We start from the raw sequence: 12,945 nt of genomic DNA on the forward strand, positions 1-12,945 counted from the left end.
GAACATCACAGAAATTAAAGGAACGAAGGACATTAATGAAAATGGCAGCACGAGGCGGGGTGGCCATTCACGTTTTGTGGCATCACTTTGGGACGCATTCGGTAAAACTGAGGTGAAAAAAATTTGCAGTGGTATACATTTTCTAGGTGCTTATCGTTCCTGTGAGTTGGCAAATTCTTTACACTTAGAAAGTAAAGAGGGAGGATTTTAAAGAACGTCTGACAACCGTTTTGAAATCTGAGGAGTTAGTGTGGCATTTACGGGCTGTTCACAAGTTTTTTATCATTTGGTAGCAATCAGCCAGTATTCCGTTTGCAGTCTTTGTATTAGGAAAGTAGCTCCTTGGTCTCACCGGAGTGCTTGAGTCTTACCCATAAATTTGCAAATCAGTGTTGTTTACGGGTTACAAGAGGGACCTGCTGAAAGCATTGTTTCCTTTAGAAATATATCATTCTTCTTGGAGAAATAATCAAAGCGGTATCGTGTGCTGGTGGAGAGTCAGAAACATCATTGTTGCCATGCCTCGTTTTGCCAACCTGAGGCCACACATGATTGGGGCTTCCTCATGGAGCGTAGGCGTGAGGTCCATAAGATGCCTACACAATTTGCCGGGTGTTACAGTTTTTGCTTTCCCATCGATTGCCTTTTCTGCCAATGAAAAGATAGAGTAAAGTATGTTTATAGGGGATCTGGAAGTTCTACCATGGAAAATTCCACTTGATAAACACCAACAACAGACTGCTTACACAAAGCTTATGAATAAGAATTAATTTCTACATCATGAGCCTTGCTCTAGACTCCCAGTGCTGGTAGATAGTCATGGATAAAACAAAAATAAGACCTGTTTTCATTTAGAGTTTAAGCTGGTCTGTGCACGGGTCATTCTCTGTCCAACCCCAGCACATGCAACCTTCTTTGTTTTTCAGTGGCGACGCGAGGCAGCATTCTGTATTTCCTCATCACTGAGATGCGCTTGGTCAATGAAATGTATCAGACCTCGCTCGGCCAGTTTCTCGGCTTGTTTGACCTTTCCTTAGCCAGGTACGTCTGTACTCAGGAAACCAGGCTGAATTTTCTCTCTGAGGGCTCCAATGACGACCTTATAACTTCTTTTCCTTTTGCTACTGAGTCTTTTTTTTTTTTTTTTAAATCTAAGCCGAGTGTAATTACCAGCATGTTAACACATCATTCTCATAAATCCTCTTACGCTCAGAGACGGCTCTACCAACTCTCCATCCATGGATTGATTCCTTGGGTTTCATCTATTTCTGTTAAACAAGAGAATTCCCAAGACCTTGTTGTGAGTGATAATACCCTGCGGGTAAAATTGATTTAGACAACATTGCAGATTCTGTTGTGTTATTTTATGTTGAGAGAATGCTTGTTATTTTCGATTTAGGATGCTTATTCTTATGCGTAAAAAAGAACTGGCCCTCCAGAGTTACCTGTTCTCCGCTAAAGACGTTTTTATGGGCAATGGAAAAGGGGAGTGGAATAAGCCTGATTTAAGTCTGGTTCTCTCCACCAGGTCTGTCAAAAGCCCAATTACGAGCAAGAGGATTGCTAATATCATTGAGCATATGACCTATGAGGTTCATAAGTATGCGGCCCGGGGCTTGTATGAAGAACACAAGTTCCTGTTCACCTTGCTGCTTACCCTGAAGATCGACATCCAGAGGAACCGAGTCAAGCATGAAGAGTTTCTCACCCTTGTTAAAGGTCAGTATAACAGTGGAAAGGTCCAGATGTAGGAGTTACTTGAAGGTGCAGAGCAGCATTTTTTTTTGGCTCTAACAGTTATCTTGCATTTCACTGAAGGTTGCATATATGTGCAGTATTTTATTTGTTCATTTATTGCATAAATATTTATTGAGAGCCTCCTGTGTGCTGAGTCACAGACTAGACACTAGGCACATCATGAAACAGTAAATTATGTGGTATGTGGGAAGCTAGTAGGCACGATGGGGAAAAGAAACAGAGCTCGATAAGGGAGATGGGGAGTAAACAGTGTATACAGAGTTGGTGGGGGCAGTTCAATTATTAAATGGAGTATTTAGTGGGATACCTAACGGGGTAGGCCTCCCTGAGAGATGGACAGGTGAACAAAGTCCTGAAGGGGGAGGGGGCGCTGGCCCTGGTGACAGGGAGAGGGAGAGTGTCAAAGGGAGAGGAAAGGGCATCAAGGTGCCGGTGGGGGCAAGCCTGGTGTGACAGAGGCAGAAGCCGCGGGCGGGGCAGTTGTTTAAAAAACATCCTGTGGGTGTTTTTTCTGTATCTGTTGAAGAATTGCTCACAGGCAGGTCCCTTGTGCCACTGCACACTACAGCCAAGGGAAGGCTAGGAAACACCTTTGCTGTCACATTCTTGAATGTCTGGACGAAAAACTAGTGGAAATGTTGCTGGGTCTAAATGGCTTTATTTACTGTGTCTTTCTAAGCAAAGGTTTATCTTTACAGAGGAGACATAGTTTTCTCTACAGCGGGTGGGGAGAGATTTGCACGTTCACCTGGAGAGTCGACTTGCAGAGGAACTTGAAGGCGACCCTGAAGGGGCAGGAGGGAAGGGGGGTGGCTCTGCACCTGTTGTGCCCTGGGCGGCGTAGGTCTATGTCCAATGTGAACAAACGCGTATTCGTGTTTGTATAAATATACATTTGCATACATATCTTATAGAAACAACCAAGACTCATTTGGTTAAACTTGAACTCAGGAATGTATGATTTACAGACAATTTTTCTTTTTCTCTATTCTTTGTCTCCAGCTCTTGAGCTCTGGCTCCTTAGATCTCTTTATTTTCCAGATTTTCTAAATCAGAGCACGTGGATGATGAATGAACTGGGGAGGCATTCCTTAGGGAGATGTGTAGGTGTAGGGGTTGACTTCTTCACTGAGCCCTTCAAATAGCTGACTCGTGGTGTCATTGACTGCTCCTCCAGCTGATGGAGGTTTCCTGTGGCAGGTTGTCCCCGACATCTCAATCCAGGCACGAAGTGCATTTCCTCACAAAATGCATCCAAGTCTGGTTGAAATACTGGGAAATGTATTGCCATTTGATGTAATGATAGCAGACGTGGGATTTAGGGTTAGGATGACTCTAAGTGAAAAGAGTGGCTTTGCTTATTTCTCGATGAGTGTCTCAAGCACATTCTTCAAACTTTTCAGGCTCCAGCCTCCCCTATAAAACAAGGGTGGTCAAGTCTACACCAGCAGATTATTGAGAAGTCACACAATTTGTGTAAACGACGGCACGTAGGATATGTTCAGCAAACGATAGGCATTGTTATATTATCTGTAGCATTTTATTTTATTTTTTTATTAATCTGAGGCTCACATAGGCTGGACTGGTTTTTGCGGGGTTTTGGCATTCAACAGTTTTGCGACCCCGCTTTATGAAACAGAGTCGGAGGATGCTTTGCGAGGCAGCTATGTCACAAGATTGCTCAGTGAGGTGCTGAGATGTTGGTGAGAAGGACCCAGTGGGGGAACTTCCTCTGCAAGGACTTTAAAATCATTTGTTTGAAAATGTTATTTAGAGAGCGACAGTGTTGGGATACTGGTCTTTTAATTTTCCCATCTCTAAGGTGGAACAGGATCAGCCCAGATGACTTTCTAAATCTGCCTTACCTGTACCACTTTATGATTGTGCGATAGCACTGGTAGAAATTTTTTGTTGTAAGAACATATCACGTTTTTTTTTTTACAAAGTGTGATGGTATACATCCAAACTTACTTCTTCCCAGAGTAAGGGTTCACAGAATGAAGGCAACGGCATAACTCTCCATCACCTGGAGAATTTATTTTGAATTAAACCTGTTCCAATTGTTCATTCATCAGAAGTACATTTAATCTGGTGCCATATCATCCAGGAATATGTCTGCCCCCAACCCCATACCATCATCCTCTGTGGCCCACTGTACACTTTTGAGGCAGGAAAACTATTCATGCCACAGTTACCCTCTGCTAAGCCGTGAATAATGCTTTGGTTGCAAGGACCACCCTTTCCCTCCTGCAAATGGCTTCTCCCTAACTCTCTGATGACTGTCTTATTCTTTTGAGTTTGTTGGAAAATGGACAGTTTCCATGGAAATTGGTACGACATATTTCAACACAAGGCCATTGTCCTCAGGTCTTTAACTGCTCTCTGCTATTGAAGCAATCTGTTTTGATTTGGTGATTTAATAATCTTATCAAAATTGCTTCAAGGCCATACTTTTACCTTGTTGGAAATATACTAAGATGGATTTGGCCAAAAGATAGTAATTTAGTGGGGTCCGTGGCACCTGGATAAAGTGGAGATTGGTTCAATAAATATCCGGAGTGTTATTATTTGTTCTTGACCTGCTGTGTTCAAAAAAGGATTTTAACGTTAGCCAAATGAATTGGTTATATCCTTTTAAGAATTATACTTAGAGCATGTTTTCCTTGAAATATTTTAATAGATGGTGAAATATTTTAATAGATGGTGTTTATTAAACAATATATTTCATCCTATAATACTTCTTTGACTTAAAATATGATTGTTTACACATTTAGTTCTTCTGAGATGGGCAACAATAACATTTTAAGGTGTCGTTTATTTTATGGTGTCGTGGGACTTATATGAGTTACGTGAGCTTAGGTAAGCCAGCAGCAGCGAAGTAGGAGTCATTACCCAGTGGAAATGTTTGCTGTGGTTAGAGTGACAAAAAATAAGTGACACAGCTCAGGATCCTTGGGTATGCTCAAATGGATATAAATAATATACTGATTCATAGATGAGAACCCTTTAAACACGTGGGTGCTGCTGACATTTCTAGATAAACTCTCTCCTTGAAAGAGCTTGTTCCAATGTTGACAACAGCTGCTCATTTAGTGACCCTCTGCTGTGGTCTTGGTCCTGTTTCAAGTGCTTTACATACACATTTTCTCTCATTCTGTCACCATCACAACACCCAGGCCTCTTTAATCCTTGTGTACCTATTTGGAAACAGAAACCCAGGTGATGAGCTGCCTTGTCCTAGACCTTGACCACACAGAGCTAGGACAGAATCCAGCAGCCCCCTGGTCCATACCTGTATTTCTGATTCTTAAATGTGTTCTTCTAAAATCATTGATTCCTTTATTTGATTTTAAAGCTTGTTCATTACTATGACATATTTCTGAGCCTAAAAAATGACAAGGTAATGCGGTGCCTGGGAGGCTCAGTTGGTTAAGTGTTGGACTTTTTTTTTTTTTTTTTTAAAGATTTTATTTCTTTGTTTGAGAGAGAGAGAGAGAGAACGTGCAAGCAGAGGGAGCTCCAGGCAGATGGAGAAGCAGGCTCCCCACGGAGGAAGGAGCCCGCACGGGACTCGATCCCAGGATGCTGGGATCATGACCTGAGCAGAAGGCAGATGCTTAACAGACTGAGCCACTCCAGCATCCCTAAGTGTCGGACTTAGAGTCAGGTCATGATTGCAGGGTCCTGGGATCCAGCCCTGTGTCGAGCTCTCTGCTTAGTGTGGAGTCTGCTTCTCCCTCTGCCCCTCCCCCTGCTCATGCACACACTCTCTCTCTCAGAATAATAAAACCTTTAAAAAATGTCAAGGTGGTAAATAATTAAAATTAGAAGTGTAAGAAAAAGTTGGGGTGCCTGCGTGGCTCAGTGGGTTAAAGCCTCTGCCTCTGTCATGATCTCAGGGTCCTGGGATGGAGCCCCACATCGGGCTATCTGCTCAGCGGGGAGCCTGCTTCCTCCTCTCTCCCTCTCTGCCTGCCTCTCTGCCTACTTGTGATCTCTGTGTGTCAAATAAATAAATAAAATATTTTTAAAAAGTTTCAGAAAAAGTTTTTGTATATAAATAGGTTGTTTTAGAGTAAAGAAAGAACAATCTAGTAACTTTCTATGTTTGATTTTAAAGGAGGTGCCTCCTTGGACCTTAAAGCTTGTCCTCCTAAACCAGCTAAATGGATCCTGGACATGACCTGGCTGAATCTGGTGGAACTCAGCAAACTCAGGCAGTTCTCAGACATCCTTGATCAGGTAACTTGTGCTTTGAATAAGTTTACAGCAGTGTCGCAGGGAGCAGCTCCCCGATTCATCACTAGCTGCGGTACTTGTGGAAGAGAGAAGTTGTTTAATGTTGTCCCTCTTGCCTTGGTGCCTGACCTTCCTCCCACCCACTCGCACTCTGATGAAGCAAACTCCATCACGTCGAAATGGTGCCGTCCAGTGCCCTATGTCAGTATCACCAACTGGAGAGCCATAAGTGGGAACACTGAGATTTAATGAAATCGCTCGACATGTTTAAGGGGTTTTGCCATCTTCCTGGAGATTAATGAAAAGAAACATGAACAGCCTACCTCTAAATGCTGGAGATGATCTTCTCGCCTCTTGTTCTTCTCTTCTTCCTCCTCTCTTGTGCTCCCATGATATGGCCTTAGCCAGGTGTCTGGGCATAAATCTGCTGCCAGTCCTGGGCCCCTTTTACAAGTCATTATCCTGTCATAACCAGCCAGTTCCTGGTGAATTGTCTACGTGCTGGGATCACGGAAGTTGGGTCTGGAGAGCTGAATTGGGACAAATCTGATTCTTGAGAATCAGATGAGCAGAGAGAAGTCACACTGAGAGCAAGGTGGCTTTATGCAGCCACAAGCTGTAGGCTTTTTATGACCAGAAAACGTGCTAATATTGGTTCCTGACTTTCCTGGTTTCAGTTGACCAGAAATTTGCTGTTTAGCTCTATCTGTATGTGTTGGCTTTATGCCTGGTGATCTGCATTATTTCTGTCATACAATTTGATCCATTCTTTTGTGTTAAATAACTTTCATTTGGGAGGTTTTAATGCACTCGAGTGTGTTCCCCTATGAGATGACTCCTAGTGACCTTTCTCCGACTGGTGTCTGTTCCTGAGGTTGGCGTCTTCTAGAGGTTGTCTTATGCCCGAAGTCCCTCCACATCATGTCATCTTTCACGACAGAGGGAGGTTATTACTTTTTATTCTTACACAATACTTTCTAATGTGGACCTGGCATGTTTTTCCCTTTGATTAGTTCTCCAAGAGCTATATCTGGGGCTTTAATCAAGGGGAATATACCAGAGAACATTGGATTATATTTATCTGCAGACGTTATTTGTTTGTTCTGTGTTTTAGAGATGAATGCCCGTGGAATACTGTCTCTGATTTTAAGTCCCAAAGGATAATGGACTGTGTTCTCTTCCTCTTTATCAATTGCCTAAAGGAAGCATGTGTGTCGTTACTCATTTGATATGATATTAAGTCGTATATTTCAAATTGCTCTAGATTAATGGAGTATTGACCAAAAAGCTTTTCGCTCAATAATAAACATATATTAAATGTCTTCTTTTGTGCCAGGAGTGGCCCTGGGAAATGAGGAAACATACGTGAATAATGAGTGAATGGGTTCCTGATCATGAAAGGATTTCATGGAGCAAATCAGATTTCCTTAAAATAATGAAAATGAGTTTTCATTGATTTCTTTATTCCTCATAAATTTGTTAGCACAAAGGTATGAGAAGAAATTAAACAACCCAAGACCCTCCCTACTTCAAAAGCTACTGTACGCTGGCATTAATACGGACTGACTTTAGAGAAAATCACATTTGATTTTAGACTGTCACACTTTTTGGTAGTGGAATATAAAATTAAAAAAAAAAAAAGCAAAACAAGGGCTATCATTCACACGTGTCTGGAATAGTCAGAACATTTGATGAAAAATATCCGTGAACTATTACTGAAAGGTTTTTCTGTGCTCTGATGCAATTCTTATCCCCTGGTGTTTTCAGATATCAAGAAATGAGAAAATGTGGAAAATTTGGTTTGATAAGGAAAACCCTGAGGAGGAGCCCCTTCCAAATGCCTATGATAAATCTCTTGACTGCTTTAGACGTCTTCTCCTTATTAGATCCTGGTGTCCTGACAGAACCATTGCTCAGGTAAAAAGTTTGTATTAGAAAAAAAAAGAATATGTTTTAAAGATGTTTTTATTATGTTTAAATAATCTCTACACCCATTGTGGGGCTTGAACGTACTGCAACTCTGAGATCAAGAGTCACATGCACCACCAACTGAGCCAGCCAGGTGCCCCCAGGAGAATATTTTTAAGGAGAATTTCCATTTAAATTTAAAGAAATATTGACTATTTTAATCCCAGTCAGAATTGGAGGCTTCTATGGAATTTTCTGGCAATATCCATGTGACAAATGGAAAAGTAAACAAATGTAGCGAGGTGTGCATTTGGGCTAAGTGATTTAATAATCTTCTTTGGTCTAAATGGTACAAGAGTGAATGAGAAAGCCGTGTTTTTCAGGTCAGTGTATAGGTGTGACGTAAAGGGAATGTATTGCTCCTCCATACCATTTTTATATTACCTCAAAAATGATACGGCTGCTCCGTTCTGTTAGTAGTAAAAGGTAGGAAGGATGTGGAATCCTGGGAGGAGAGGTAGATAAGAGGGAGGCACAGTATTCCCAAATCTACAGTTATAACCCCAGAAAGTCTCAGCAACCTTGATGCAAGAACTGGCCTAAAGAACTAAAGAACTAAAAGTCTTTGAATTTTACATACGGTTTAAATGTGAATCCTGCCTCCAGAAGATCCATTTTCTCAAAGACCTTTAATCTGCTGGCCTCCTGTCATGGAAATGTCACTGCTAATACGACTTTTGCGTCCTGCCTTCACGATGAAAAGTTTAGCTTGAGTATTCAGCTCAGGTGGACTCCTTCAGGCCCTCCGCAAACAAGCCGTAGAGTAACATAGGCTGGGTTTATAATAGAGTGTGGGACGCGCTCCCCTCCGCTCTCCAGAGGGAGTGTTAAAAACAGGGAATAACCAAGTCCAAGTCCAGGTAGGTACCAAGGAATCATGAACACAACTTGATTCGATGATTTATTGAGAAAAGAAAAATGAGTTTTGCAATGCAGGGCACCTGAGATCACCCTTCCTTCAGTTTTTCTTCTCAACTTCATTATGTTTATCCTGCCCGAAAGAATTGTCCAACTGTTGCCTTAAGGACAGTGTGGAAGTTTGAAGCAGTCCTTTCTTTCTTCCTTTCTTTCTTTCTTTCTTTCTTTCTTTCTTTCTTTTCCTTCCATCCATCTTTCTTTCCTTCCTTCCTTCCTCCCTCCCTTCCTTTCTCTTTCATTTCTTTCCTCCTTCCCTCTTTCCCTCCCTTACCTACCTTTCTTTCTTTCTTTTTCTTGTTCTTTCTTCCTTCCTTCCTTTCTTCCTTCCTCTCCCTCTCCTCCCCTCTCCTCTCCTCTCTCTCCCCTCTTTCTCTCTCCCTCTACTCTCTTCCTTCCTTCCTTTTTCCCTTATGTAACACTTTATTTGGTTCAATACTGAATTTAAGTCCACAAAGCTCCTTTGTAACTTTGTCATCTCCACCCTAGTTTCTGTGGTCTATAGATCAACTATAGCCATGGCTTCCCAACTGGGGTCTCCTCTTGTTCCTTCTTGCCCACTCTAGTTGATCCTGTATACTCTAAAAGGAATGGAAATATGATTATGCTATTCCTTGCTTTTTGAAGACTCAGTGCCTTCCCAAGGCCATTAAAACACCCAACTCGTAAGATCTGCAAGGCTCCTCTGGGAAAATGCCCTCTCCTCTGAAATTCTTATGCTCACATTACATTCCTTTTGTGCTTTTCAACCAGACACCTTCTTGGGAAGCATATTTGAAGGTCTACAGCGTGGGTATATGCAGTCCCCATTCCCCATAAGCAGCATCAGGCTTGTTCTCAGTATTTTGGCCGAGCGTGACTGCCCATGTCAGGGGAATTTCCGCTGCCTGGTTGTAAAAACAGAGCACCCTCAGAGGTTATCTCACGTCTCATACACATGTGTGTCTCAAAAACAATGAAGAGGGTCAGAACAGGTACAGAGGTTTACTTGTTGATTGTTTACCCAGACTCAACATTTGAGTCTGTTTCGCTGAAATCAGATACTGAGAAAAAAATGTTCTTCATAGGTGTGTGAAGAGTAAGTTGTGACAATGTGGCACTCTATTTCCATTCATGCCAATGAGGTATGCAGAAGCCTGGATGTCCCACAGCTGAATCTTACATGAGTTATACTGGATGTCCTTCTGGCCCTTCTCGGTGACTTGCTCTTTTCTGTTTCAAGTTCTGTGTGTGTGTCCTCTCTGCGTGGAATGCTCACCACGCTAGCTCTCCTGCCTGTCCTCTTTATCTAGATAAATCCCGCTCGTCACCCAAAGATCTGGATGAATCTCTTATTGTGGCTACTACCTTCCCACTCTAACCTGCAGCAGGCAGACATGAGTGGGGACATCATCCCAATTTTAAAGCCCAGAGACCTGGGAGGTGACAATTACTTTGAGAATGCGTAGTGCATAGCTGGATATTCAAAATGGAGGAAGAGCCTATATTACTGACTGAAATCAAACTTCGGGTGTTTTTAAGTCAAAGAAAATAGTTTAACCAGCACTACTCTCACTTTGGCCCAAGTCTTTCTCAGGTCTCTCTGACTTAAGGAAAACCCTGACTACAACTGTTTTGTGTGTCTCCAGAAATGGAAGTGGGATCCCGCCAAGGCCCACCTCAGCAAGGCTCACCTTACCCAGTCCCTGGAAAGGTTAAAGGTCATGTTGTACCCGTAGCTGGGCTCTGATTATTATGTGAGAGAGATTCTTCTGGGGAATCTCACTGGGTAGAGAAATTTGGGTTTTACTCCCATGGGGTAGGAGAAGAAAACAGAATAGGAAATTTTTCTTTGAGGGAATCCAGTTTTTACCAGAGGGAGACCATAGACGAAAGATCATACTCACAATAGTATTTTATTGATTAATTATTTTACTTTGTTGGAAAAGGGGCTATGTTTTTACTTGAAATATTTTATATGGTTGATAATATAGTTGACAAAGTCTGTGATATTGTACGCATGTATTTCAGTCAAAACGAAATTAATGGTAAAGGAGATGAGCCAAAAATGGAAAGGGATTCTAAGAATGATTAGGAGAATAACTATGGACTAAATCTTTAAAATATTAACTAACTTATTCAGTAAATATCTAATATATTTTACTTAATTAGAAGTTATTCAGTAATTATCCATTGATAAGTATCCATTAAATCCCAGGCATTGTGCAGCTTATTTGATTATTAGAATGCATATGCATTTCCCTTAAAGCATCTTGAATAATACAGCTTCCTAATATTTTAAATTTCTTATGTACCAAGAAGTAGCCGGCGTATAGAAACCGGTTCCAGACAACTGATCAGCCAACTTGGGTTCTGGTCCTGAACTGTGTGATTGTGTGTTGGCAAAGAACACACAGCCTCTCTGGTATTTATAGAGTAGAGATACAATAAGGAAAATGTCTCTGTCCTACTTCCCTGGCAGAGTTACTGTGAACATCATTGAGACAATCTACCAAAATGAATTTGGGAAGTCACCCTGCATCATAACACATGGAGGAGTCAGGATCCGTTTTGGTGACTCCTGTACTGTTTTTGGCAGGCCCGCAAGTACATCGTGGACTCCATGGGAGAACGCTACGCAGAAGGAGTTATCCTGGACTTGGAAAAAACGTGGGAGGAATCTGATCCACGGACACCGCTCATCTGTCTCCTGTCTATGGGCTCAGATCCCACGGATTCCATCATTGCCTTGGGGAAGAGATTAAAAATAGAAACCCGTTATGTGTCCATGGGCCAAGGCCAGGAGGTCCACGCACGCAAGCTCTTACAGCAGACCATGGCGAATGTGAGGCCAAATGTCTACTTTTAGGTTATGTTGTTATTACAGGTTGTAGAACAGCAATGCGGAAAATAACTTATGAATCATTAAGAGTTTAAGTTTACGTGCTTTGTGATGTTCACCAAACAGGGGAAAGTTTAATATCCATTGGAAAAATTTTCATGGAAAAACATACAATTTTTTCTGCTGAGCCTTGACTTATGGAAAACTTACCCAACTAGAGCATCTTATTTCCCAACCAAGTTGCATAATTTTAAGCCCCACTCTAGATCCCAAACCCTCAGTGTAGGGGGGAGGTCTACAGCTCTACCCCCTGTACCATACACTCCAGGACCTCAGCCACGCTTCCAGCTCTGCTCTTATAATCCCCAACACTCCAGAACCCACCTCACCATGTCTTTCTTGAGTTCCAGAATGTATAATCTGTGCCCCTGGAGTCCCCTAGGCTTGGCCCAGACCCTAGAGGCCAGGAATCTGCTGTTACCATGTGGTGGTACCAGAGATTTTAGGAAACCTGGCTTATTGCCTTCCAGGCTGGGGCTCCTAGAACCCTTTGTGGCTTGCAAATTCTGTAGCATGTAGAACATGCCATGCTCAGGCCTCACCGGGGAGCTATAAAGTGCTGGAAACCACATGATAATCTTGCTAATAGGATAGTCAAGTCCAGAGCTGGGGCACTTCCAGGGACTTAAATTAACTGAATGCACAAGGCTTTCCATTTCTTCTCTAGAATTGCATCTCTAGGACAGGACACTCATGTGTTTACTCTGGTCTAGCCTTCTCTGGAGTGTCCAACTCTGTCTGGAGGAATCCTTGCCCCTGTTTCCCTCTTCCTCCACAGTTTGGCCAGGCAAAGGGGGCAGAATGACTTGGCTTCATATTCCTACTAGAGTCTTAATCTAGATGCCTTTCTGGCCTTTTTTTAAGATCGGACCCTATTCCTCCTTCCCTGAGTCTGAGCTCTCCCCCAACCATATCTCAAAACTCCTTCTGTGTCCCCCAGGGTATCTCCCTGCTGAGGACAGAACTAGCTGTCTTCACACCACTCTCAGCCTCCAACCACTAGGCCCACCACGAAACCACTGGGTTCTAGGTCCTGGCCACTGAATCTAGAACCTCACTATTGTGCTGCAGTCTAGTCTCTTTCCTCTGGTCTAGAACTGAGCCCATTGGGTTCTAGAACCTCTATATTTACCTAGCACCTCTTTTATCCCCAAGTACAATATGCCCCACCCCCAGTTTTCATG

The 12,945-nt window shown here is 42.5% G+C and overlaps 1 protein-coding gene across 2 annotated transcripts in view; it reads left to right on the forward strand.

Annotated features, from left to right (window-relative positions):
- DNAH5 (dynein axonemal heavy chain 5) overlaps positions 1–12,945 on the forward strand; it is a gene marked incomplete at both ends in the record, with an annotated part of 215,917 nt that overhangs the window by 182,766 nt on the left and 20,206 nt on the right. For both annotated transcript variants that reach the window (XM_080804575.1, XM_080804576.1), the window contains 5 exons: positions 927–1,041; positions 1,529–1,719; positions 5,879–6,000; positions 7,765–7,914; positions 11,459–11,704. In XM_080804575.1, coding sequence (XP_080660701.1) covers positions 927–1,041; positions 1,529–1,719; positions 5,879–6,000; positions 7,765–7,914; positions 11,459–11,704 — 824 coding nt within the window. The remainder of the gene's footprint in view (positions 1–926; positions 1,042–1,528; positions 1,720–5,878; positions 6,001–7,764; positions 7,915–11,458; positions 11,705–12,945) is intronic.

Source organism: Martes martes (genome assembly GCF_963455335.1).
Source record: "Martes martes genome assembly, chromosome: 5".
NCBI classification, from domain to species: Eukaryota; Metazoa; Chordata; class Mammalia; order Carnivora; family Mustelidae; genus Martes; species Martes martes.